Source organism: Miniopterus natalensis, chromosome 6 (assembly GCF_054644295.1).
Source record: "Miniopterus natalensis isolate mMinNat1 chromosome 6, mMinNat1.hap1, whole genome shotgun sequence".
In the NCBI taxonomy this organism is placed as follows: Eukaryota; Metazoa; Chordata; class Mammalia; order Chiroptera; family Miniopteridae; genus Miniopterus; species Miniopterus natalensis.
In genome coordinates, this window is record NC_142086.1 from 46,848,731 (window position 1) to 46,874,964 (window position 26,234).

Below are 26,234 nucleotides of genomic sequence, written 5' to 3' on the forward strand. Positions count from 1 at the left end.
ATAGCTAAGAATAAATCATGTGAGACCTGTAACATTTTATTTGTTAAAAATGAACAGCTTCAGAATAGATCTAAATGTAACTTTTCCAAAAAACACCAAAAAGTACAGTGTAAAGCATCTCCTCATTAAATATAAACTTTCATTTTGTGATGCACTGCATCAATGTTTTGCATACACCTTGATGCAAAGGAAATTTTAAGTTGCATCTTGTTTTAAAAAAAACCCACAACTCTAAAAACTGAAAAAGGATGACTACAACCATATTCCAAGAAAGAAAGTTTTCCAACAAAGCATACTCTTTTGTTTATATATAACACATTAGCACTGAGGAATTTTAATTTAGTTGTAACAAAAACAAAATGTCATATTTAAAAAGAAAATGAAATTACAGATGCATAAAGAGCAAAAGTTAAATATATCAAAGACAATGTGTTGTTGCTTGATGTACTTATGTCAATATTTGGGGGCAATTTTTAACATTTTCCCAAAAAATGCATTAATAATAGGTCTGTACAATATTTAAAACAAGAAAATGAAAACATCTTTATACCATATTTTCACAAACTTGTTCTAAAGACAGTAAACTGCTCAGTTGTTTTTTCTTTTCTTTAAAATAAACTACCAGTAATTCTAAACCAGTCAAAAATGTATTGTTCATGGATCAAATCTAAGCATTTATACTTGCAAAAATGTTTTGCAACGAGTGAGGCCTTGGCCTAAGGAGAGACTAAAGTTTATTTTCAAATTGTGTGACCGGTTTCCAATAATCCCATATCAATAGACTTACTGGCAAAATATCAGATATTAAGGATCAGATTTAATTCTTTGGTATAAGCATGAAACTGTTTTTGATAGCTTTCCGGGGCTAGCATAAACCAAGTAACCCAAAGGAGCATGGGAGATAATGAAGTCTAGTATACAGTGCAAGACAGGGAGGAGCCATAACTTAATGTTTTGTTTTTTAAACAGGGAAAATCAACACTAATAATATACTCTAGGGAAAGAAGCTAACACCTACTTAGAGGCTTTAACATTAGAGCAAACCAAAAGGTTAAACTTCAAAATGACCAAACTCGTGGACTGGATATTTTGCATTTTGGCATTACACCATAACTTGTAGTATACAACCATCTGAGGACTCTTAGCACTAGCTTGGCACAACTAAGTCCTCCTATCCCTCCAGAATGAGGGGGGAAATAATCTTTTTCTCACCATAAATGCTTCAATTTTATACAAGAAGTCAGAGTGAAAGGTATAAAACAAGGTTACAACATAACAATATAATCATTTTGCATTTTCTTCCTTTGTGACATATACAAGTATATTTTTGTTTTTGGAGCTGTATACTGTTTAATTAGCAAGCTCAAATGCCTAAAAAATTTAACTTTTCGAATAAGAAGGACTTTACAGCTATTAATTTTACTATCAAAATATCTAAGGGATTCAATCCACTTTAATAATTATAATTTTTCTAAATATCACTTGAAAAATTCTTTGTGAACACTAGACTCAAGACTACACTAAATCCGAACAGTATATCTATGACCTGGGTTTTAGTTTTTCACCTCAATAACCTGTCTTCAACCTGCTACTTCCTCATGCTTTCTTCATTTACTTACAAAAACTGTCAGATTTTTACATTGGACTTTCTCCTCCAAGGCTCTATTAGATAACTTTGTAAACATGCATTTATGGCCTTCAAAGAGACACATTTTTAAACTGAGACTTATGCCTACAGTCACATTTCTTGTTAAAATTTCAACTTTAAAGATTTATAACTCTGGAGCATTAACCTAACACTATCTGAAAAATGAGCCAAGTTCCAGATCTTCCCATAAATCTTAAAACCCAAAAGTGGAATTCTAATTTTTTAAATATGTCTAATGAAGAAAAGTCAACTGCACTTATTGCATCAACACTATTAAAGGATAAGGGACAGCAACAAGGGACCTACTCATATTTCTGAAGACCAAGATTTACCATGGCAAAATATAAAAAGTGGGCAAAGGAGATGAGATCCTAAATATCACTATCATAAAAATAATTTTTGTCTTTCTGTCTTCTTTCTGCCGTATGAGGAACCAAAGAAGTAAACTAGAGAATTGTTCTGCCTGGGTCAACCAAGAAATCTTTAACTGTTCGAACAGATAGGCATATTCCCTGTTATTCTTTCAGGGCATTATTTATACATGTTAAAAAAAAACCCCAAAAATAAAAATAAGAGTATTTAGCCTTGTGAATATTTTGAAATAAAGTTGCTTGAATTGCTGTGATAAACTCTTCAAGCAATTCAACTTTTTTAACAGAGTCATCACTCAAAAGTCCCTTTAACATGGGTTCTATCCCACTGTTACAAAGCGGCTTCCTCCTTTGTTGAATGTGAGAGTGGCTCTTTGTTCCTTCAGAATCCCAAATCGCTCATTCAAAGTCATCCCTGTCTAGAGAAAACAAAACATAACAAAAATTAACAATTTGACTATAAGCCATACTGTATTTACTTTGAAACAATGTGATCATATTGGTAATTTCATAGTAACAATAGCTAGCATTTCCTGAATATTTATGTATATGAACTCTAGTTCTATCACAAACCATTCGAAACAGGTGAATTTAGTGACAGTTAGAGAAGTTAACTTGCCTACATGCACAGCTACAGAACTTAAACCAGGAAGTTTGACTCAGAATCTCTTATCTCCTAACCACTCTAATGTCTACATTATACACTACATAAAACACATATACCATAATGCCTATAAGTTGTACACTCAAAGATTTCTCTGAATTATTTTTAGGCTCTGCAAACACTGCCACCAACTCTAGTGATGTCTTTGATAAAAGTAGTTGTTTAGTCTTGTGAATATTTTGAAATAAATTTTCTTTAATTTCTGTAATGAACTCAGGTCAAATCAAAACCTGATACTAACAACAGAAAGCACACCCAAATTATATTCACCATTTCTGAAAGGAAGTAACAACAATGATAAAACGAAGTAAAAATAAGCAAAATAAATTTGGTTAAATTTCTATTTATATTTCATATCTTCAACAGATTTTTTATGTCAATGGATACAAAAAAGTATTTGACAAAGTCCAACATCCAATCATGATAAAAATTCTCAACAAATCACAAATAGAAAAGAATTCCCTAAATCTGATAAAGAAAATCTACTAAAAACCTACTGCTAACATCATACTCAGTGTTGAAACATTTAATGCTTTCTCCTCAACCTGGGGACAAGGCAGGCATACATGCTCTCTCCACTTCTATTCAACATTGTACTGACGGTCCTAGCCATTATAATAAGAAAAAGAAAAGGTTTTGGGTTGGAAAGGAATTTGGAGAATGACATAATCGTTTACATAGAAAACCCTAAGGAATCTACAAAATTACAAAAAGTAGTAAGTGAATTTTAAGCAAGATCACAAGATCCTAGGTTACTACAAAAATTATCAAAACCAGTGAGATAACCACCTCACACTTGCTATACATATGTAAATGACAGATAATAGCAAGTATTAGTGAGGATGTGGAGAAATTTAGAACCCTCATACATGCATGCTGGTAGCAATGTAAAACAGTGTAGCCACTTCTTTGGAAAACAGTCTGGCAGTTACTCAAAAGGTTAAACATTGAGTTATAAGGCAACCTAGCAATTCCGTTCTTAGGTATTTACCAAGGAGAACTGAAAACATAAACTCATACAAAAACCTGTAAATGTTCAGAGGAGCATTATTCACAATAGCGAAAGTATGGAAACAACACAAATGTCCATCAACTGATAAGAGCACATATTATGTGGTCCCATTTGTATGAAATGTCCAAGATAGGCAAATCTATAGAGACAGACGTAGATAAATCAGAGGATTCCTAAGGTTGAGAAGACTTAGGACACCCTATTTAAGTCATTATACAACATTTGTTTTGTTAACTAAAATATTATCAGTGAATGCCCCAAAGAAATACAGGCGCAAAAATTTACCTGTTTTCCAACACTATTTATGTCAAATTGTAGGGGAACACCTTTAGGGACTTTCTTTACATCAGATTGCTCCCGTTTTGTCAAGAATGAGGGTACAGCAGTACGAGTTAATCGTGGTTTTTGAGTTCTATTAGAAAAAAATTAAAATGAAATTAGACCAGCTTAACAATCAAAAGAAGAAAAATAAAATCATTTAGTACATAAAGACATTTTTTAAAAATCCTCACCCAAGGATATTTTTTCCCATTCCGTTTTTGAGAGAGTAGAAGGGGGAGAGGGAGGGAGGGGGGAAAGGGAGGGAAGAGAGGGAAACATTGATGTGAGAGATACCCATAGATTGGCAGCCTCCCACATGCCCTCAGACCGGGGCCAGGGATCGAGCTTGCAACCAAGATACGTGCCCATGGCCAGAATCAAACTCGGGACCCTTCAGTCTATGGGCCAACTGAGCCAAACCGGTTAGGGCCATAAAGACATCTTAACTTATACACATGTTCAAATGTATTAGGGCGGCTATTTTATTTGTGCTCTCAAAAAAAGTGCACGGTTTTTCATTGACTAATCTAGAGACTAAAATATATAATCACTCACAGAATACCTCTTTAAGTAGAATTATAAACTTTTCAACAATTTGGAACGATTGGTGATTTCCAAGTCTTGACCTTCTACTAAAATAAAGCAACCTCTGAAACCTTATTAAAGAACTATCTCACATTCTTTCCATTTCAGTCACTAAAATGGCTAGACAGAGCAAAAATTCCATAAACTTAGAGTTTATAATGCAATAAATATAATGGAATGGTTAAATTAAGATTATCTAGATAGAAGAAAACCCTATGACCTTAAAAAGAAGGTACTTTAAAAATAAGGTACTTTAAAATATACTGGGAGGAAGGGGAGAAGAGAGCAAGTAGGTATAGTATTATCTCATTTATTATTATACATTAAAATAGATGTACACATTATTTGTTATACATGCAGCAAACTTTTATTATTATTTTTTTTAATAGGTTTTTATTGATTTTAGACAGAGAAGAAGGGAGAGGGAGAGAGAGAAACATCAATGGGCTGCCTCCTGCACAACTCCTCTACTGGGGACCAAGCACTCAGCCTGGGTACGTGCCCTGACTGGGAATTGAACCAGTGACCTCTCAGTGCATGGGATGGTGCTCAGCCTACTGAGCCACACTGGCCAGGGCCATGGACCAAACTTTTAAAATAAAAATATGAAATTGTTAAGAGTGGTTACCTTGGGGTTGTAGAACCAGGAATCAAGGGAGCTTTTACTTTTAACTTTATACTGTACTATTTCCATTTTGTACCTCAAGTATTACTTTTATCCCTGTCTCAGTTTATCCTAACTTGGACACCACACTCCAAGCAGAAGTCCAATTCTTTTCTATTACCTTATCTACTGAGAAATTATAATTTCTGCAAAATAAAGAAAAGACTTACACTGGGCACTGCACTGCTCCAGGGTTGTCAATGGACACAGTTAAAATTCCTCCATTTGTGGTGGAAGTCCGCCATCTAGTTTCAAAAAAAACCAAAAACTTTGTCAGAATGAAGTTTATAAATCTATAGTATATTAAACATAAAAAAATATACATTTTAAAGTAGTCACTACTTTTTCTTAGCTTTTCAGAAATATAGCATCTTGGGTGTAGGAACTGGGTGCTTTAATTTACTAAATATTTTTCAGAGTTGCAAATATGAGCACATTAAAAAAAATCAACTACAAAAAGGCTTTTAATGAAAAGCAATCATCTTTCATCCCACTATTCTCCCCTTTCTTGCTCCCCAGAGACAGTACTTTATTTTATTTTTTTATTTCAGAGACAGGAAGGGAGAGGGAGATAGAAACATCAACAATGAGAGACAATCACTGACTGGCTGCCTCCTGCATGCCCCCCTACTGGGGATCGAGCCTGTAACCTGGGCATGTGCCCCGACCTGGAATCTAACTGTGACCTCCTGGTTCATAGGTCAACGCTCAACCACTGAGCCACACCTGCTGGACTACAGGCAGTAATTTTAACCTTTCCTGTTCTTATTGCTTGCTGGTTACCTTCTGTTCACTAATATCTTACTGTGATCAGTATTTAGCTCATCACACTATTGTTTAGTTTTCCTACCTAACTCTAAATATTTTGATGGTGGCATTACTATTTTACTTCCATCCTAACTTTAAATATATTTAAACAGCTTTCTTTCAGTAGTATCTCTTGACACCATCCCCTCCCCACTTAGTATAAAAGAATAGTAGTATCTCTATTCTTTCCTTCCACCTTTTCTCCCACTTTTAATCAGTCATACTTTCACATTCATGTAAGAATCTGACATTTACATTATATTTTGTTACCAAATTAAGAATTTTATGCTTTGTTCCATAGGCTGATTCTCAAAGTTCAAAACAAACAGCATTTATATTACAATTACGTTATTATTAATGTTGAAGCAAACAGGCTATGATTATCATTTTCTTCCTTATGGTTTCCAATGTCATGACTCCTGTGCAAAAGAATATTGCCAGCATCAAATTTAAATAGTTTCCTTTCTTATACTTCGATAGCTCAAAATCATGCCCCATTTTGGTTGATATCATACCTGGACCATGGCCATGTTTTGTTTTTTAAAAAGTAGGTATAATTTTAAATAGTTTAATCTCAAAACCTGATCATACTGATAGAATTAGAATGTTGTAACTCATACTTAGGGAAGTAGAATTCTGACCAAAAAATTTTTTAAACCCTAATGGGGTAGTGGGAAAAAAGAATATGTGAAAAGAAAAATAGTCTATTGTTCTTAAGGGTTTACAAATTTTCTAAAAGCTCTATTGTATTTTCTTCTGTTTATTCCCTGAGTAGGTTCATTTGTATAAAAACAGGTATAGAAAATAAAGGGCAGTTTCATTTAACTGGAGCAGTAAAAAATTAAAAATAGAGGAATGTATTTGGTGCTAAAACTTTTATACACTGACACATGAAAATATAAAAGGTTTTGGGGGGGAAAAACAGCAAAAAAGGATTTATTTATTTCAGGCTCAATGGTTAATTTACTTTGGGTTTCATTTAATTTCTTTTGGACTCGGGCACAAAGTAATTTGGGTCACTAGTATTCTGGGAGTTCTGAAATGATATCTTGAAAAACAAATTGAAACTTACTGACGAGTTCTCTTTGCTACTACATCGTCTAGCAGTTGTTCTGTGTTCAACTGGGCCTGAACCTGAAGGGAAAAAAAAAGCAGTAGATCCCACAGAAAGCAGAGGATTTGAATCCAAAGAGCTATCCTCCAAACTTTATAACCCTGTATGATACGTGTATGAATACAGGAAATGGGCACATGCCTATTTTGGCAATACCTCTTTGTTGGGGTTCTTCTAGTAGTAAAAACAAGTTTATTCCTAAATAACATGTTAAATTCTTATACGATGTTGCTGAGGACAACAAGAGAGAATGGGGGTGGGGAAAGGAACTAATCTAATGTCATGTTCTCCATATCCAAACCCAACCCCTACCTCAACCATGGGCCATTCCTATGATTGAGGATTACTAAAGATAGATTTCAGAATCCTTTGGGTAAAAAGAAACCACCATCAAGAGTTTTTATACCTTCAGACCTCTTCTGAAAAGAAAAGTTGCCTGTCGAGTGTCTTTCTGATGACTTAATTTATTTCCACTCCTGGTATAATTCGTTGGGATGTTGTTTCTGCAATGAAAACACATATACATGAATAGTCTGAATCATTTAACATCTTTCAAACATCCTGAGAAAACAATAAGCAAAAACAGTTAAATTCATAGGCTGAAAATGTGAGGATACAGTAAATACAAAGACTGTGAATTTCCTTATTTACATGATGCTATTGAGATTTCATTTATAAATATCTCCTCTCCCTCTGTAGCATGTTACATAACAACTTGGTTAATTTTGAATTAATTTATCTTACAAATATTCAACTCTCTATGTTCCAAACATAAAAGATCTCTTCCGAAGACATTAAAAAACATTTTTAATGCTATTTCTTAAATCTGGTGAAAGATATAATATTTACAGGATTAATACAAAGAAAATCACACCTAGGCACATCATAGTCAAGCTGGCTGAAAATAAAAAATAAAAAGAAAATCTTGAAAAAAAATTATTTTCTAGTTTTCCTTTCTCACTTGAAAACCTTTATATATTAACATAAATCACAGAGAAACTTGTATCTTTCACTGCATGTTCTTTCACACACAGAACAATGTATTGTCAATTACGTTTGGCTTTACTTTTACCATTTCCCTTCTAGTTTCTACAAAAAGTTGGTAAAATATTAAAAAACAAATTTTTATATTTATCTACACTTTTTAAAAAAGATTTTTTTAAAAAATTGATGTTTAGAAAGAGGAAGGGAGAGGGAGAGAGAGAAACATCAATGTGAGAGTGAAACATCAATTAGCTGCCTCCTGCATACTCACTACTGGGGATCAAGTAAAGCCGGAAACCCAGGCACGTGCCTGGATGACACCCACCCAACTGTGCCACAGCTGGTAGGGCTCTACTTATTTATTTTTACAAATAAATGCTTCAATGTTTCCTAATCTTACCTCCAATCTTAGAGGCTAAAATGCAAATTTCCCTAACTAGCCTAATTAACATGGGCTCATTAATGGTTGATGTAATTGATTAATTATTTGAGAAGTTTCCCTTTTCTGATAGGTACTACCAAATGATTTTCAAAAGCAAATGAGATAATGTTTGAGTAAAAGTGCAATTCCAGCCATTTTGTTTATACAAAGACTTCATTTCAGAGTATTTTTGCTTTTAATTATCTTCTATAAAAGATGAATAAAAGGCATTTGAAACTAAAATAATAAGGAAACATCACAGCTTGTCAACTTCCTTTGTGCTCACTTATCCTTATAAAGACTAGAATGCATAACAATAGGTCATAATTTTTAAGTTTTTGTTTTTTAAATATGTTTTTATTGATTTCAGAGAGAGGAAGGGAGAGGGATAGAAAGAGAGAAACATCAATGAGAAAGAAACATCACTGATCAACTGCCTCCTGCATGCACCCTAGTGGGGATCAAGCCCACAACCAGGGCATGTGCCCTGACCGGGAATCTAACCAGGGACCTCTTGGTTCATGGGCCAATGCTCAACCACTGAGCCACACCAGCTGGGCAAGTTTTAAGTTTGTTATGGCTTTCAATTTAATATAAAAATAATCTCAGTTTAAAAAGCATTTATACAGAATTCTTTCTAGCTTGCTTTTTCCACAAATAATATACACTATTCTTTTAAGAGCCTTTGAGACTGAATAACCAATTCAGCTTTCAGAATTCCCAATTTTGAATAATTCTGGAAGAGGTGTTTTTACCAAAACAATCACCTTTTGCAATTTTATTCTACATGTCAAGAGAGAAAGAAGCGAAGTGCTGTTTTTAAAAAAAGTTTATAATTAGTTTAACTCATCAATAACAGTGGGTCTAAGAAATAAGAAAAATTATTTGTAAATGCTTCCATGTTGGATGATCAGATAAACATCTCAAATATCTGTCTTGAAAATGACCAGACAACTGTAAGAATCATTGAAAATTCATTCCTTTGAACACTTAAGTATATCTTTATTTATGCAGGATAACATATTAGTCTCTTATATTTTAGTACTTACTTTCTATTTAGCTGGTTAGGTCTCTTGAGAACTGCAACTGGTTTTCTCTGTACTTCATTTTGTCTCAGAAGGTTTGCCTTCCTTTTTAACGCTGGAAAATATCGTTCTATATTCTTTCAGAAGGCAAGAAACTATGTTAATCAGATTGTTTTTTGCTATATACCCTATTCCAATAAACATTTCTGAGGCGGAATGGACAAGAACTGACCCACTATTTAGATGTGCAAGTTACAGAAACAGAGAAGCTAAAACAACTTGAATATTTCCCAGTCTAAGGGACTGAAAAGACAAACATGTTATACTCAAAATACTTGCAACAAAAGGAGAATTTGGACAGAAAAATAATTTTTTTCTATTTTGGATCTGTTCAGTTTGAAGTGCTCTGGGAGATGCATAGATGATGTGGAAACATGGGTCTGGAGCTCAAGAATGAGAGCCAGAGATGAAAATTAGGGAATCATTTACATAAACATGATATTTTGATATTAAGTAAAGGGGTAAGAGAAGCAAGTTCCAAAACAAATGTGTGAGAAAGAAAAACAGAGGATGTTGTAATAGCAAAGAAGCCTGAGCAGAAATGGTTAGGAAAAAAGAAATCAAGAATATTCAATAACACAGAAAACAAGTACATGAAATGTACAACAACAATTTTTTTAATTTCACAGAAGTATTAAATGGCTTAGTATTATCAGAGTCAAGTTCAAGTTCTACAGAATAGAACATACCCCTGTTTTGGGAAATTCTGAACCTAAAAGAAAAAAGTTATAGAATTGACACTGACAAAGTTCTATATTCCAATAGAAGAATCCCTGAACAACTTAAACACAACTTTTACTTCTTGATAGATATTTTAAGTTGACACTCTCAAACCAAAAAGAAAATTCATTCTTAGACATAACCATTTGTTCTATTTACATTACTAGTATTTAGTAGTAATGTAAATGAGTATGTTATCTTTTCCACTTATTCAATTCATAGGTAAGAAAAACAAACCTTTTTATTGAAATAAAACCACTAATTTATATAAACTATGATTAAGGAAGAGATAAAATAAAGTCTAATTGTGATCAGAACTTTTTTAAAGTGTAAAATTTTGAAGTACCTATAGCAATTCAAGGCCAATGAAGTTATTTAGGTGACTTATTACTGAAAAATAATTTGCTTCACAATTACTATATTGTATCCTAGTCAGACTATTAATCTGTATTCAGGTTGAAGATAGGGTTTTTAAAAGAAACAGCAAATTTCAAACCATATCTTTGCCAAAATCATTCAAACTTTGAATAAACGGATCTTATTATTCACTACACTGCTAGCATTCTATAACTTAACATGATTTTCACTACTTTCAAATAACTCAAAAGACTACCACATGTCATAACTTAAAAATTTTACTGGAACAAGTAATTAATTAGCAGTCAACCCAAACTCCCTTCCACTACCCATAGCTCATTAATGTTTTCTAATTTCTAAGAAACAGTAAGATCTGTGATAAAGGTTTAGAAGAGAGAACAACTGTTAGCGGTGGCAGAATTGAAAAGTTAAGTAAGAGATCTAAGAGTTGTGGTTCTTAATCAGAATACGCACACTTAAGATAATTTAAGCAATAAATGTTTTGAGTTTTCTTACACATATATATTACTTTCATAATCAGAGAAATCAGAAAGATTAAAAATAGAGGTACAGAACATTAAATTCCTTAGTTGCTCAGATCTATGAAACATAATAGAAGAAAAACCATTTGTGAAACTATTTTAAGAAATGCTTTAGCCAATTCAAAATAAATTACTCACTGAGATGTATATAAAAACAGCTAAAATTTTAGAAAGTAGTTAACTCATGGTAGGTAAATCATTGTAACTCTAATTAACAGTATCAACAAGGGGAAAGTTATCTACCCAAGAGAAATGAAAACCTATGTCTGCACAGACCTACACGTGAAATGTTCAGTTACATTATTTACAATACCTAAAAAAAGTGAAAACAACCAAAATGTCCATCAACTGGTGAGTGGATAAACAAAATACAGTATATCCATATAATGGAATATTATTCAATAATAAAAAGGAATGAAGTTTTGGTACATGCTAGATGATGATCCTCAAGAACATTATGACTAAATGCCAGACCACATATTACTGTAATGACTCCATTTATATAAAATGTGCAGAAAAGATAAATTTAAATTGTACATTAAGTAGATTAGTGGTTGCCTGGGGCAGATGATATGACTTCAAATGGACATGAGATTTTTTTCAGAGTGATAGAAATGTTCTAATATTAGATTGTGATGATTATATAACTGTAAATTACTGAAAAATCATTGAATTGTACGCTTACAACAAATGAATTTTATAGTATAAAATTATACCTCAATAACCTGTTAAAAATTACACAGACACACACACACACAGACACATACAGACACACACACAGAGTCAGGAACCTGTTAAAAACTTTTTATATTATTTGAAAATGTGGTAATTCATTATTTAAGAATAACAATGATTTTTACCTCATTATTTAATTATTTATATAAGCCCCAAAGTACTATGTAAAAAATCAAAATACTCAAAATGCTCTTTCAAGGTCATTCACAAAATATTAGTACAAAAAAAAAAAAAAAAAAAAAAAAGGGCATCTGACTCAGCATTAAGCCATCATCATCCTACCTTGTCACTTAGAGGTGGTCGAGTCATAGGACTAATTCCTTTTCGAATTCCAGTTGTTTTCCTAGCTGCAAGGCCAGTAATAACTCCATAAGGACGTCTCTTTCCAGGCATCATTCTTCCTCTACGGCTCAGACTATTCTTACCAAAACCTGCAGGGGGGAAAAAGAAGGAAAAATATCAATCAAAGAATGCAACTGAGGGGCACATAGATCACAAGCTATTCTATAGTACTATTATTTATATATATTTCTTTTGAATTACATAAAATATCTCATTTTCAAAGAGGCAATAAGTCATACTGGAAAGGGTTCTGTTGCAGTAATGGACTGCAAAGGACTAGAGGATCCTCATGTTTCCCTTGTAGCTATCCCTCTCTCTTAGGTTTTACTTTCTTAACAAGACAGCCTCAACTTTCCCTGTATAATGTTTTAGCTATAAACCACATGTGGTTATTGAAGACTTGAAAAATGATTGTCTAAAATGAGATGTGACAAAAGAATGTATGTTTTATTAATAATTTTTACGTGGCTCACATTTCATTTCTATTGATGGCACTGATCTAGAGTGGAATCACTATCTTTACCTCCCATTCACTTACTACCTTGCAATCTGGCTTATTTTCAGTCCTACTATATTCAAACTGCTTTTGCTAAAGTCCCCAGTGAGTTCCAATGGACATATTTTATCTCTGTGGCTTGTGACATTACTGACTTTGCTTTTCCATTATGTATCTTACTTACTTAAATACTTATTTTTCTAATTATGAACAAATAAACATGCTCACTGCAGAAAAGTTAGAAACATATAAAGTACAAATAAGAAAATAAGTTACCCATTATTCCACCACCTAGAGATAACCACTACTAACATTCTATGTCTTTTTAGTCCTAATTTGTATATGTTCATTTAAAAAGTTAACATTATTAGTTTCACCTATTTTTAAGCAACTCCAAAGACTATCACGAGGTAAATCATAATTTTATAGTAGTAAGTGCTTAGACAGTGGATTGAGTTAATCTTCCAGCAAACCACATTTCACATTCTATGTATTATTTTGTGGTCTATGTTAACACTATATTTTTACCATTATCCCAGGTATTTAATATTCTTTTATTACATTATTTTTTAATGTGCCATACACTTGATCCAACCAATTTCATATTAATCATTTCAGTTACTTCAGTCACACTATTATAAACATTGCAATAACACTATAGATAACATTTTTATACACATTCATGATTACTTCCTCAAGATATAAATTTCCAGAGATTGAAATACTTTATCAAAGAGTAAAGCAAATTCTTAAGGATTTTGATTTATATTATAAAAATCCCCTCCAGAATGACTGTATTTATTTATATTCTAGGAACATAAGTGTGCGACTTTTTCCATATCATTGACTACTCTGAATGTTCTTTTTAATCTTTATCATTTAGTATTTTAAAAAATCTTGTCGATGAAGTAAAGCTCAACATGAGTACTGTGAAGTCCAGCAAGAAAATAATAAATAAATAAATAAATAAATAAATAAATAAATAAATAAATAAATAATATCTTGTCTTATTTGGTTACTAGCGAGAATGAATATTTTCCATGTGTTTTTTGGCTATCTGTATTCTTCCATTCATGAACTGTTATGTTCATAAATCAGCTTTCTAGAGTCAAGTTCTAACTTCCTTCAATGCTTTGATAGAACTACATTAAGTTTACAATTAATTTTAAAATATATATATCTTTATTGATTTCAGAGAGAGGGAGAGAGAGATAGAAACATCAGTGATGAGTGTGTCACTGATCGGTTGCCACCTGCAAGCTCCCTGTTGGGGATCAAGCCTGCAACCAGGCATGTGCCCTGACTGGGAATTGAACTGCGATCTCCTGGATCATAGATCAATCCTCAATCTCTGAGGCATGCCGGCAGGGCACAACTAATTTTTAAAATAGGTTTAATCTTTATTGTTGAAAGTATTACAGATGCCCCCCCCCAACCCCCTTCCATCCCACTCTACAATGAATTTAAGAATTGACTTCTTTACAATATTCAGGAACACAGTCGCTCCATTTATTCAAGTTTTCTTTTGCCACTAAATTGGCTCAGTAAAGTTGTAAGCTTTCCCTCTCATGGGTCTGCACATTTCTTGTTAGCTTATTGCTATATAGTTTATACATTTTGTTGTCAATCACAAAAGATCCCCTTTCTAATAATAACTTTCATATTGTCATGCCTGGGATTACAGAAAATGAGGTTTTCATTACCTTTTAATCAGCCGTCCCACTGAACTCACTTATTAATTTTAACAGTCTTTCAAATTATTTTCTTGGGATTTCTGACTGACAATCATATTACCCACAAATAACTGTCTTCTTCCTTCTAATAATTATACCCAAATTCTTTTTTTTTTTAATGTTTTTATTGATTCTCTTAGAGAGGAAGGGAGAAGGGTAGATAAAACATCGATGAGAGAGAAACATCACCGATCGGCTGCCTCCTGCATGCCCCCTACCAGGGATTAAGCCTGCAACCCGGGCATGTGCCCTGACCAGAAACTGAACCTGCAACCTCGTGGTTCATGGGTTGACAACCACTGAGCCACACCAGCTGGGCACAAATTCTTTATTTCTTATTGCAACAGCCAGGAATTCCAGGGATCCACACTAAGTAACAACTGTGATACTGGGCATTCTTAATCTTAATTCTAATTTGGGGGAGAATGTCTTTGGAATGGTATCCTGTATAATATACCTGCAACATAGTAAAAAGTCTTCCAACAGAAAAGTTTCATGATCAAACTAAATGAAGTTAAAAGTTTTCTTAACTGTAGGATCTCTTAACACTAACGTGTCTGAAGAATCTCTAAGATGGGGATAGTAGCATATGTCATTCCCAAACTTATCTAATTCCAAAATGCTTTTATGTGGTGTACCTACTTTGAGACCAGAGTTCAACAAGATAGTTAGGAAAACCTGTTATGTTATGATGGTTGAATTAGTGACCAACTTATTGCTTTTCAGCTCCCAATTCACTTTATACTGCCGTGCTCCAGTTACTAGAACATTTATTTTTCTTACCAGCTGGCGCCAGCATAAGCTTTGTCAGTAGAGGGCACTGGAGGTAGAAGAAGGGGCTTTTCTTTCAGGTACCAGTGTGTACCTCAGAGCTTGTTCCTGTAGTATAGGAAACTCAATGGCACCCACGATCCCTTCCCCACAAGCTGAGACTATGATGAGGAAAGATACATGCCTAGGGCCCTTAAATTTTGGGCCCTACGCATGTGTCTAGATTTAGTCCTAAGCATCACTATAATCTGGCCCTACTCACCCTCCAGTGAATTTAAGTTGTGTCACCCCCACAAATGGCTTCCCAATAAGTTCCACCAGTATGGCAACTCAGTTAGTGGAGAGATTTTCCAGATTTGATCCTTTCTTGGGTGTTCTGCCTCAGTACTAAAGGTACTGAATTTATTAGTACTTTTATAATTAAAAAAAAAAAAAAGACAATAAAGTTACAATTTTTCTTTTTTAATCCTCACCGGAAGATATTTTTCCACTATTCTTTAGAGAGAATGAGGCGTGGGAGTTGGGGGGTGAGAGAAACACATCAATTGGTTGCCTCCAGCATGTGCCCTGACTAGGGCTGGGGATCAAACCTGCAATCGAGATACGTGCCCTTGACCAGGAATCAAACCAACACTTTGGTCTGAGGGCCGACGCTCTAACCAGGCAAAGTTAAAATTTTAAAAATCAAATTATGGCTGCTCTATGTGTGTTTTTCTTCTGGAATTGCAACCAAATGAAGATTAAGCACATTGGGGAAATTAAATTTACAATTACTTGCTATTAAATTTATAATTACTTGCTATTTTTATTTGTATAACATGAAGCAGCTACCATTAACTGTGCTAGGCATTGTGCTGAATAATTTAACTTAAATGAGAACTTGATGAGGTTGATGCTAACACCTCAATTTTGCAGGTGAACAAAAGTGAGGCAGAAAACAGTAATTACCAAGAGGTTCTAGTTAGAAAACAGAATAAAAGAATTCAAGTTTGTGTGGTTCCAAAACCTGAACACTTTTCCAAACTGTTAATATAAAAACTAAAGAATAAAAGGTAGAATATAATCTACGGTACAATTTCAAAGAGAAAAAACTATTACAGAAAAAGTGGACTCTGCTTGGCCGGTGTGGCTCAGTGGTTGAGCATCGATCTATGATCCAGTAGGTCAGGGTTCAATTCCTGGGTTGCAGGCTCAATCCCCAGTAGGGGGCGTGCAGGAGGCAGCTGATCAATGACTCTCATCATTGATGTTTCTATCTCTCTTCCTCCCTCTCTTTTTCTCTCTCTGAAATCAATAAAGACGTATTAAAAAAAAATTAAAAAAGAAAAAGTGGATTCTAAGCTAGATATTACAAAATCAGCCAAGGTCTGAATTGGGATATGACAAGAAGTGACAAGTACAAAGACATGGGCAACTACAGCATACTGAGTTGAGATAGTCTAGAGAAAAGATAGTCTAGAGAAAAGGATAAGAAGTGACTGAATGTGGTGGGCTCAACTCAGAGGGCTTTAGGTTGTGATAAAGGTTATACTTGACTAGGAATGAGGGAGTCACAGAATTCATGATCAGATTATATCAGTCTAGAAGCAGTATGTTAGATTGAGCAGAAGAGGGAGAAGGCAGTGAGACTATTTCAGATGCTATTGCAGTACTCAAACATGACATATAAAAGATTGGGAGAGGAACAAAGAAATGTGAAAGTACTGTATTCCAAAAAAATGAATTAGTGGAGCAAAGGGAAAAACTGAAGAGAGGAAGAAGACATTATTTTATCAAAGTTTTAAGCTCAGATGAGAAAGATTAATGAGAAAGCCTCATTAAGAAGAATAAAACTTATTAAAAGGAGAAAAGTATGGGACAGAATTCTATTTCTTGGTACTTCCTATTTCTGACTGCTATAGTCATTGTTCCCATACTCATTAACCTTTCCACTATCTTTTTTTCCTCATCGTTGGCTTCTTTTCCTCTACCTTATAGCAAGCTTAGAGCATCCCTTGGCCCTCCTTCTCCTTTCTACCTTTGAATAAACTTCATTAACTGCATCTCAGTTTTAGCAATGGTTCTATTTTTCACTCTTTCATTGTCATATTTCATAAAGACCTAAACATAGTGCCTCAATTCTCTCTTTTTACCCTCTGAAACTGCCTTATATGCTAAAAAGCACAAGGAAGAGATACGAAAGACATCATCTAACGCAAGTCTTTTCTTAGTTTTTATCCACTAAGCCCCTCTAGAAAGTTCTCTTCTGTCTTTCCAGAGCACCTTCATTCTCATTACTTCAATTACTACCTCTATGAAGATCCTTTCACATTTTCACCTCTACTACAGCAGCAGTTTAACACTAGACATGTATCAGAACCACACATGGAGCTTTCAAAAAATCCCTAGACCCTACTTCTGCAGATTCTAGCTCAGTAGAAATGGAGTGCAGCCAGAGCATCAGTCTACTTTATAAAGCTCCACAGGTGCAAATAAGGTTGAGAGCAACTAGAACTAGAGACAGAATTTTTCACCTTTCCTTTGAATCCTCAGCCTAGACCCTTCACGAATTTCTTTCACACACACATCCACTTGCATCAACAATTTCTGGAGTCTTGATCACTTACATGAAGATATGAGGGGTTTTCTGGGAAATATCAAATCATAGCACAGAGTGTATGCAATCATCTATTACTGACTCCTTTCTGAAGCTACAAATATTCCCGTCTCTTGTACCTCTAAAAGAAATAGCTTTCTCAAAATTTTTGGTCTTGGGACTTCTTTATGCTCTTAAAAACTACTGAAGACACCAGAGTTTTTGTTTCTGTGAGTTTATGTTTACTCATACTTACCATACTAGAAATGAAAACTAAGATATTAAAAAACTATTATTTCATTAGAACAATAAATCCATTACATGTAAAATAGCTTATTTTTAATAAAAAAATAACAATTATTTTCCAAAACAATAAAAAAATAACAGGAAGAGTAGCATTGCTTTGTATTTTCTTTAGAGTATGGCTTAACAGAAGATAGCTAAATTCTCGGATCTGTTTCAGCATCCAATCTGTTTTAGTTATCACACAGCATGTAGACCCTGAAAAAGTCCACTGTACATTTATGAGACAGTAAGAGTAAAAATACAGTTACAGTAATGTCTTAGTATTATTATAAAAACAGTTTTGACTTTGTGGACCCCTCAAGTCTTGGGATTCCCCAGGTCCCTGGACAATACTTTGAGAACCGTTGCTACATAGTATTCCACCACTGAAATATATCTTAAGTTGTTGGTTCCAGTATTTATTGAGTGACTCAATTATATTTTGGGCACAATTAGGAAGACTTTACTCACTTATTTGTTCAGCCATCAAAAATAATTTATTGAGCATATGCCAAGGGCTCTCTTGTGCTCTTATCTCAAGCTAACATCCTCACTGGCATTACAATGTGGAAATCTGAACTTTTGCTAACCACAGCTTAAGACAATCCCATCTCTCTCTGCACATTCAGTGACAGCAGCAGCTGTTCTATTTTAAGCCCTGTCACATGTAAGTGGAGAACATACAAGCACAAGTTCAATCTTATAAGATTCTAAGCTGCCCCTAGATATCATTTATCTCTAGACTCAGATCATAACCTCTAGTTAAAAGTAAAACCTTTTCTGATCCTTTATGGACCATATCCTTTCTTACCTTATCCATTAAATCACCACTGACCTTCTTAGACCAAATTCCCTACCTAAAATTCTATGTCAGAATTTTTCTTACATTTCTCAACTCTATGTTTTCTATTTTATCTTTGTTACCAGAAGTCCCTTGAGCAAAAGGCTGCAACTTTATATACCCTGAGAACCTGGTGAGTTCAAAGTATTTATCAGGTATTTAACATATGGTTAGCATAAACGAATATATTTCTGGCTTCTATGACCTCTAAAATTATAAAACAAATTATATACATATATATGTATACATATAAAAATATGGTATACTATGTAATATTTATTTAAAAATCTTTAAATATAAATCACTGGAATTAAATATTCATTTGCTATAGTTAAATACCTGTCATCAAATTTATTCATTTGGGTTAAGCTGTTCAGGAAATTAGAGAAGAATACATTTTCTTGTAGGGGCTAATCGTAGCTACAGATCCTATTTCTAAAAAAATATATTTTTTAGGTTATCCTGGCATGTTAGCCGTGAATCACAGAACTAATTATGTTTGACCCACTGGAGATTAAATTTCTGAACAAAGATTCATTCTAAAACTCTGATATAACTGCTAAAAATGTTAACAAGTCATATACAATTAAGCGTTCAGTTACTGCCTCAAATCCATTTTGGAATAAGATAGTTATTAAATAAGCTTCCAGATTACCAAAAATAACTATATGTAGAGTTTCAAGGTCATTAGATCACATCTAAAGCATTCAATTCTGAGTGTCACCTTTGGAAAATTTAACAAATCCTAAAGGTCCTGGGTAAGATAGAGTGTCTAGAAGTCATTTGCTATGCAGAATAGTAGTCTCCGTATATTTAAAAGGTTTTCATATAGAAAAGGGAGTTTGCTTCCTATGACTATAAAATTAACAGGTAGACATGATTTAATTCAAGTCAAGAGAATTTTCTAGTAAACAGCTAAATCCAATAATGAAAGAAGTTGTCTTATAAGGTGGTATGCTCTTTCACTGAAAGTATTTAAGCTGGTGTTATACAGTCATCCACGAGACAGACTGTTAAAGGAACATCTAAGATGAAGACCTCATGATATGTAAGATCCTTTACATATGATGTTCATAATTTATAATTTAAACATACTTTAGACTATTTCTATATTGAGGTTTAGAAAATATTTAAGGCAACTTAAATTTTTACCAGATTTTAAGATGAAACTAAGTCTTGGGAGTAATACAAACCCCAAACAAAGGGTACTGATCTATTTCCTCCATGTTTTAAGTAGGTACCAAAAATAGTATACTATAAACCCATAAATAACAGCTTTTTATTCTTACTTGCAAAACTTACCAGAATTCTGTTGGATTCCCCATCGTACCCTCATCCTGAATTGCCGGGAACCACTCTGTTGGAGTCTTCTATTTAGTCGCGGGAAATTCTGCTTTTTTCCTTCCTTTCGATTCAATTTAATGATATCATCTGTGATAGAGGAAATGCAATGATTATTTATTTTCATTTTAGCTTGACTCAATTATTCACTCTCATTTTCTAGTTGGTAGATTTCCATGTCCCTAACTTTTCTACTTTGAAAGCACTCCCATAAGAAGGTAATAGTAACAAGATAAAAGCTCAAATCAGCCAATGCACTTGGACCACTGAAGAAAGGTTTTGCTGGAAACTTATACAACTCAACACCAGGAAGACAAACAATACAATTAAAAAACGGACGAAGGAGCTGAATATACAATTCTCCAAAGAGGACATAGAGATGGCCGATTGACACATGAAAAAATGCTCAAAACCACTAATTCTTAGAGAGACACAAATAAAAACCGCAATGAGGTATCACCTCACACTTGCCAGAATGGCTACTATCAATAAATCAACAAACAAGTGCTGGTGAGGATGTGGAGATAAGGGAACCCTTGTGCACTGCTGGTAGGAATGCAGACTGGTACAGTCACTGTGGAAAACAGTATGGAGTTTCTTCAAAAAATTAAATATGGAACTGCCTTTTGACTCAGCGATCCCACTTCTGGAAATATGTCCTAAGAATCCCGAAACACCAATCAGAAAAAAATACATAGACCCTTATGTTCACAGCAGCAGTATTTACAATAGCAAAGATGTGGAAACAGCCCAAGTGCACATCAGCAGATGAGTGGGTACGTTTACACAATGGAATACCACTTGGCTGTAAAAAAGAAGAAAGTCTTACCCTTTGCAACAGCATGGATGGACCTGGAGAGTATTACGCTAAGTGAAATAAGCCAGTCAGAGAGAGACAAATATCATATGATCCCACTAATATGTGGAATCAAATGTAAACAAAATAAATTGATGAACAAAATGGAAACAGAAGCATGAATACATGGAACAGACTGGACAGTGCCCGCGGGGGTGGGGGTGACTGGATAAAGAAGGTGAAGGAAATAGCTCAGAACATATATGCATACCCCATGGACACAGACTATAATTTGGTAAAGGCCAAGGCAGGGGGAAGTGGGGGGGAGACTCCTCCTGCAATAATGTCCACACTAAAAAAAATTTTAATTAAAAAAAAAAAGCCCAAAGCAGGCCTACCATTTCTTTCTTCCCCTGGTAAATGTAAATAAGCAAAAGCCTGCTTATAAAAATTACTAATACTTCTTTCCATAATCACAGAAGTCTCCAGTTTTTAAAAACATCCAACCTTCAAGAAAACCACTGGCAGTCAAAAAATAAATCATTCCATTAAAAGGCTAAATTTATAAGTTCATCTCAATTCAACAAATATTTATTAAGCATATACTATGTGCAATAAATATGTGACTGACGATGATATAACGGAAAAAAACAAAATTAAAATCTGACCGCTGTTCTCAATAAGTTTAAAATTATTGATGGAAACAGACTCACAAATAGCAAATACAAAATTCAATAAGTACCCCCAAAAAAGATACACAAAAGAAAATACTATTGGTTTCTGTTCCTCCAACAAAGTAATTCAAAATTACCTCATTTTCCTTTCTACACTGCTCTCATTTCCCAAAACACTTTAAAAGTGCCCCAAGGTATTTCACAAGCCTCACATTCCTCTAACACCACAACAGAAAATTGTGAAGAGCTGGAAACAAAATTTTCTCCAGATTCCCATTTACATCTGTTAAAAAGTGGTTACTAGAACAGGGAATAGAGTCAATAATATCTTCAAAACCATGTATGGTGTAGATGGTTAATAGATCTGTTGTGGCGATCACATCATAAGGTATATAAATGTCAAATCACTATGTTGAACACCTGAAACTAATACAATATTGTATGCCAACTACATTTCAATAATTTTCAAAAGGTTACTAGACATCAAAAATATTCATTAAAGAAATATCCAAACAATTTCTCCATAGTCCCAACTCCAATATTAATTCTGATGACTGAATACAGAGCAAATAAACCAAAGAAATTGAACATGGCCAACAACTTAAGAAAATGTGACAAAACTAATTAATCTCAGGGATTTTTCCCCAAACTGCTCTAAACACAAATATCCTAACAATGATATCAATATAATTAGTCTTTTCTGAAGTAAAAGAAGGAAACTTAGATTATAGGGATCCTTTCTTATATATTACTACTCTACCTCACCCATCTGCAATCTTTAAGACTCTTAATCACATTTAAATAATCATATAATTCATATCTCCCCAAAGTACTTAGTTATCTTCTAGAGATTAACCCTTCAACTACAAAAGAGTTCATCAAAGTTAGACACTCTAAAAATAAAAAGGTTTCTTAAACATCAGATACATGAGCATGTTAAATTCTCAGTGAACAGAAAGAAAAGACGCTTCCTTTGAAACACTTTAAGGTGCTACTCTTCACCAGAAGTCTAAAATCTCAGAGCCACAAGAGGACACACACAAAAATGAATCTGGTCTGTGAACCATTAAAAAAAGGGAGTTGGGGGACAAGGGTATAATTTTGATTAATCAGATTAAAAATTTTTTTTTAAACCATTGACCTGCATACTTTTTAAAAAAATATGTTTTGCCCGGCTGGGAATGGCTCAGTGGTTGAGTGTCGACCTAGGATCCAGGCAATTGGGGCTCGATTCCCGGTTGGGGCACATGCCCGGGGTTGTGGGCTCGATCCCCAGTTGGGGGTGTACAGGGGGAAGCCGATCGATGACTCTCTCATCATTGATGTTTCTCTCTCTCTCTCTCTCCCCCTCTCCTTTCCTCTCTCTGAACTTAATAAAGATATATTAAAAAAATATATATATATGTTTTTATTGAGTTCAGAGACAGAGGAAGGGAGAGGGAGAGAGAGAAACATCAATGATGAGAGTCATTGATAAGCTGCCTCTTGCACACCGCCTACTGGGGATTGAGCCCATAACTCAGGTATGTGCCCTGACCTGGAATTGAACTGTCACCTCCTGGTTCATATCACTGAACCATGCTGGCTGGGCTAACCAGATTAATTTTAAAATAGAGCATCATAGAGTATAAACATAACTAAAAATTAAAAGTAGTAGAGCATATCAAATATAAAATTATGTTTAAACATTTTATTATCTAAGTCCTCAAATTAAATGAGCTACGATGATGACAAAGAGCATTCTTCCAATCTAAAAGAGAATGGTTTTCTTCTACTCAAAGAGCGGATAGGGTAGATATGTATAAGAAGGGAAAAAATCCATTATGATAAGCTACTTTTATAAAAAAGTTTCTTCCATAACATTAGTACCACATACATGGTACTAATAATTATAATAGTAGTAACTGAGTACTAACAGTCATTGTTCTGACATGTATTCTTTTAATTCTCACAATTTTATGAAATAAGTATTATAATGCTCATTTTCAAATCAAAGAAACTGAGCCACAATGAGGCCAGCCATTGGTAACCTTGGTAGTCTATTCATATAATCCAGGTAGAACCACAATTTTTAAAAAACACAAAAATTATAATCTAAAACCCCTGTAGACCTGATAAAATGAAATATTCATGAAGCATTACAATTGTTTAAAATAAATCTCCTTCCATCCCATCTCTGTAAAATTCTCACTAAAACAAATCAAAAAGGCACCTGACAGAATGCTCTTGGAGTATGCCTAAAAGTATGTTCTTGGAGGAGAGAAAAGATACCAAGCTCTGTTTTAGCTATCCACAGCACTTCATTTCTACCTTCAAAGATAATTGTCCTTAGTTTTCTACACTTGAACATGGTAATCACAACACAAAATACACACAAAAACCCTAGAAACCTAAAATAATGTGTTGGTTATGAAAATACCTGTTTAACACTTCCTATAATTATCTATAGCTTAGGGCTCTAGAGCAAGACCAAAATCCTTACTCCACCACTTACTTACTTGTATGAATTTGGACAAGTTACTTAACTTCTCTACACCTCAGGTTTTGTAAAATGGGAATAACAATGGCAGATATAGTGTGTGTGTGTGTATGTGTGTGTGTAAACATAGAGCTATCTGTGTACCAGGTACTGTTCTAAGCAGTTTATACATGCCTTTTGACTCATTTAATATTTATATCAACCCTCTAAGGCAAATAAACCTATTATTATCACCTTTTTACAGATAAGGCACTGAGAAGTAATTTGCCCACAATCACATAGCTATAAAGTGGCAAAAGCAGGATGTGAACTGAGTGCGGTTCTGGATTTCGTGCTCTTTATCATTAAAAGTATATCTCATAGGGTTACTACGAGGATAAACCAAGTTTACACATATTAACGCTTAGTCCAGTGTCTGGAAGGTAATAAGCACTCAATAAATAGTCATTACAGTTTTTCTCGGCTTTAGCTGAAAAGATTTCTTGTTTCTTTAGGGTTCACTAAGACAAGACTTGTGGCCAAACATTTCCGATAGTTTACTTAATTCACATACTATATACTGGGTTCTGACTTGAGGCAATCATAGAAACCAAGTTTTTTGACTAAAAACTTTGCAGATAAACCACAACAAAAGAAAAATACTGTCCTGGGAAAAGTTACACCTCCGTATCCACCCGTCAGGTACTTTTCAAATATGCCCAAAACTGTAGTCCACAGAAAAAGCTTAATTCCGTAACTTGAATCCTGACAAAAAAGTAATTCCTTTTAAACTAGCTAAGCCAAACACAGAGACTTGTTCCTCAGTAGTGCTAGGTCTAAATTTTTAATTAAATCACCGATCCTCCTGCTTTTTACATATTCATCACTACACCACCCCACCCTTCTTATAGTGCTAGATCCCAGGCTTTATCCGGCTTCGCATCTATTCATGTAAATCAAATCTCACCCTTGGTTTTTGCTGCTTCTTTTTTTTTTTTTCTAATTAGCTAGGCCTGGATAAGGAGATTGTGCTTTTTTCTAGGCACCGCCTAATAAAGCACCATCTGATGGAATCCCAGCCTAACGATATTTTATTTCCGACAACCGCTCCGGAGTCCGTGCCCCGTCGTGGCCCTGAGGTCTGGCGTCCGTCAGAATCGCCAACTCTCGGGGGCGTCTTGACACCTCCTCGGTCGGCGCCCGGCGCAGGCCTGGGCACACAAAATGCCCAGCGAGCCCTTTTCTGGAAGCACTGATTATTAACCGAACGCGGACCCAGCCGGGCTCTCCGAGCTTTCCTCAGACAGGATGGTTTAGTCGGACCATTCCCTTCGCTCCCCGGATAACGCCCACAGCGAACACGCTGGAGGGAAAATCCGCGGAGTTTTCCTCACAAAGAGCCGGGGTCACCCGCGAGTGGTAGCGCCCCTCTGAGGGAACAGGCTACGCACCCCTGGACCCTCCAAATCTCCAGGCCCGCAGCGCTCCCCACCCCCACCGACGCCCCTCAGATAACAGCCCCGCCGAGGCGCTCGGGCCCCTCAGGTTCGACCCCAGCATTCAGCCCCCAGAGGCCCTCGCTTGGTTCCGCCTAGCCGAAAAACCTCGCTCCGCACCAGCGGCCAACCGCCCCTTCCCCCACAAACCGCGGTCCTTGGTCCCACCCACACCCTCCCCCCACTCCAACTCAGTCCAACTCGGCTCCTCACCCAGAGACATATCAATTTTGTCGAGGTTTTCATTACTGCGGGGTTTCGGCGGCGGTGACGGGATGGCCGTGGCTCCCACTAACCGAGAACCAAACCGGTTCATGACTGGAGACGTAGCGCCGGATCAGTCAGCAGAGAAGGCCAGAGTCTGAGGCCTGCCACCTCCCCCTCACGCTCACCGAC

The 26,234-nt window shown here is 35.0% G+C and overlaps 1 protein-coding gene across 1 annotated transcript; it reads right to left on the bottom strand.

Annotated features, from left to right (window-relative positions):
* Positions 1–15: 15 nt before the first annotated feature.
* Positions 16–26,234, bottom strand: FYTTD1 (forty-two-three domain containing 1). Its single transcript, XM_016199980.2, has 9 exons — positions 26,052–26,234; positions 20,376–20,504; positions 12,313–12,461; positions 9,641–9,753; positions 7,593–7,689; positions 7,145–7,206; positions 5,436–5,510; positions 3,981–4,107; positions 16–2,438 (listed from the first exon to the last, which is right to left on the bottom strand). Exons 1-9 carry the CDS (start codon positions 26,152–26,154, stop codon positions 2,340–2,342), a joined length of 954 nt encoding a protein of 317 aa, XP_016055466.2. The 5' UTR covers positions 26,155–26,234; the 3' UTR covers positions 16–2,339.

What these genes read in the sequence shown, in the direction of transcription:
- FYTTD1 (XM_016199980.2), bottom strand. Translation starts at nt 26,154, where the DNA reads ATGAACCGGTTTGGTTCTCGGTTAGTGGGAGCCACGGCCATCCCGTCA. An exon ending in TTTTCAGAAGAGGTCTGAAG is followed by an intron (nt 7,207 to 7,592) that starts GTATAAAAACTC and finishes TTTTCCCTTCAG; the next exon opens with GTTCAGGCCCAGTTGAACAC. An exon ending in TAAATAGTGTTGGAAAACAG is followed by an intron (nt 2,439 to 3,980) that starts GTAAATTTTTGC and finishes TGTTTTCTCTAG; the next exon opens with ACAGGGATGACTTTGAATGA.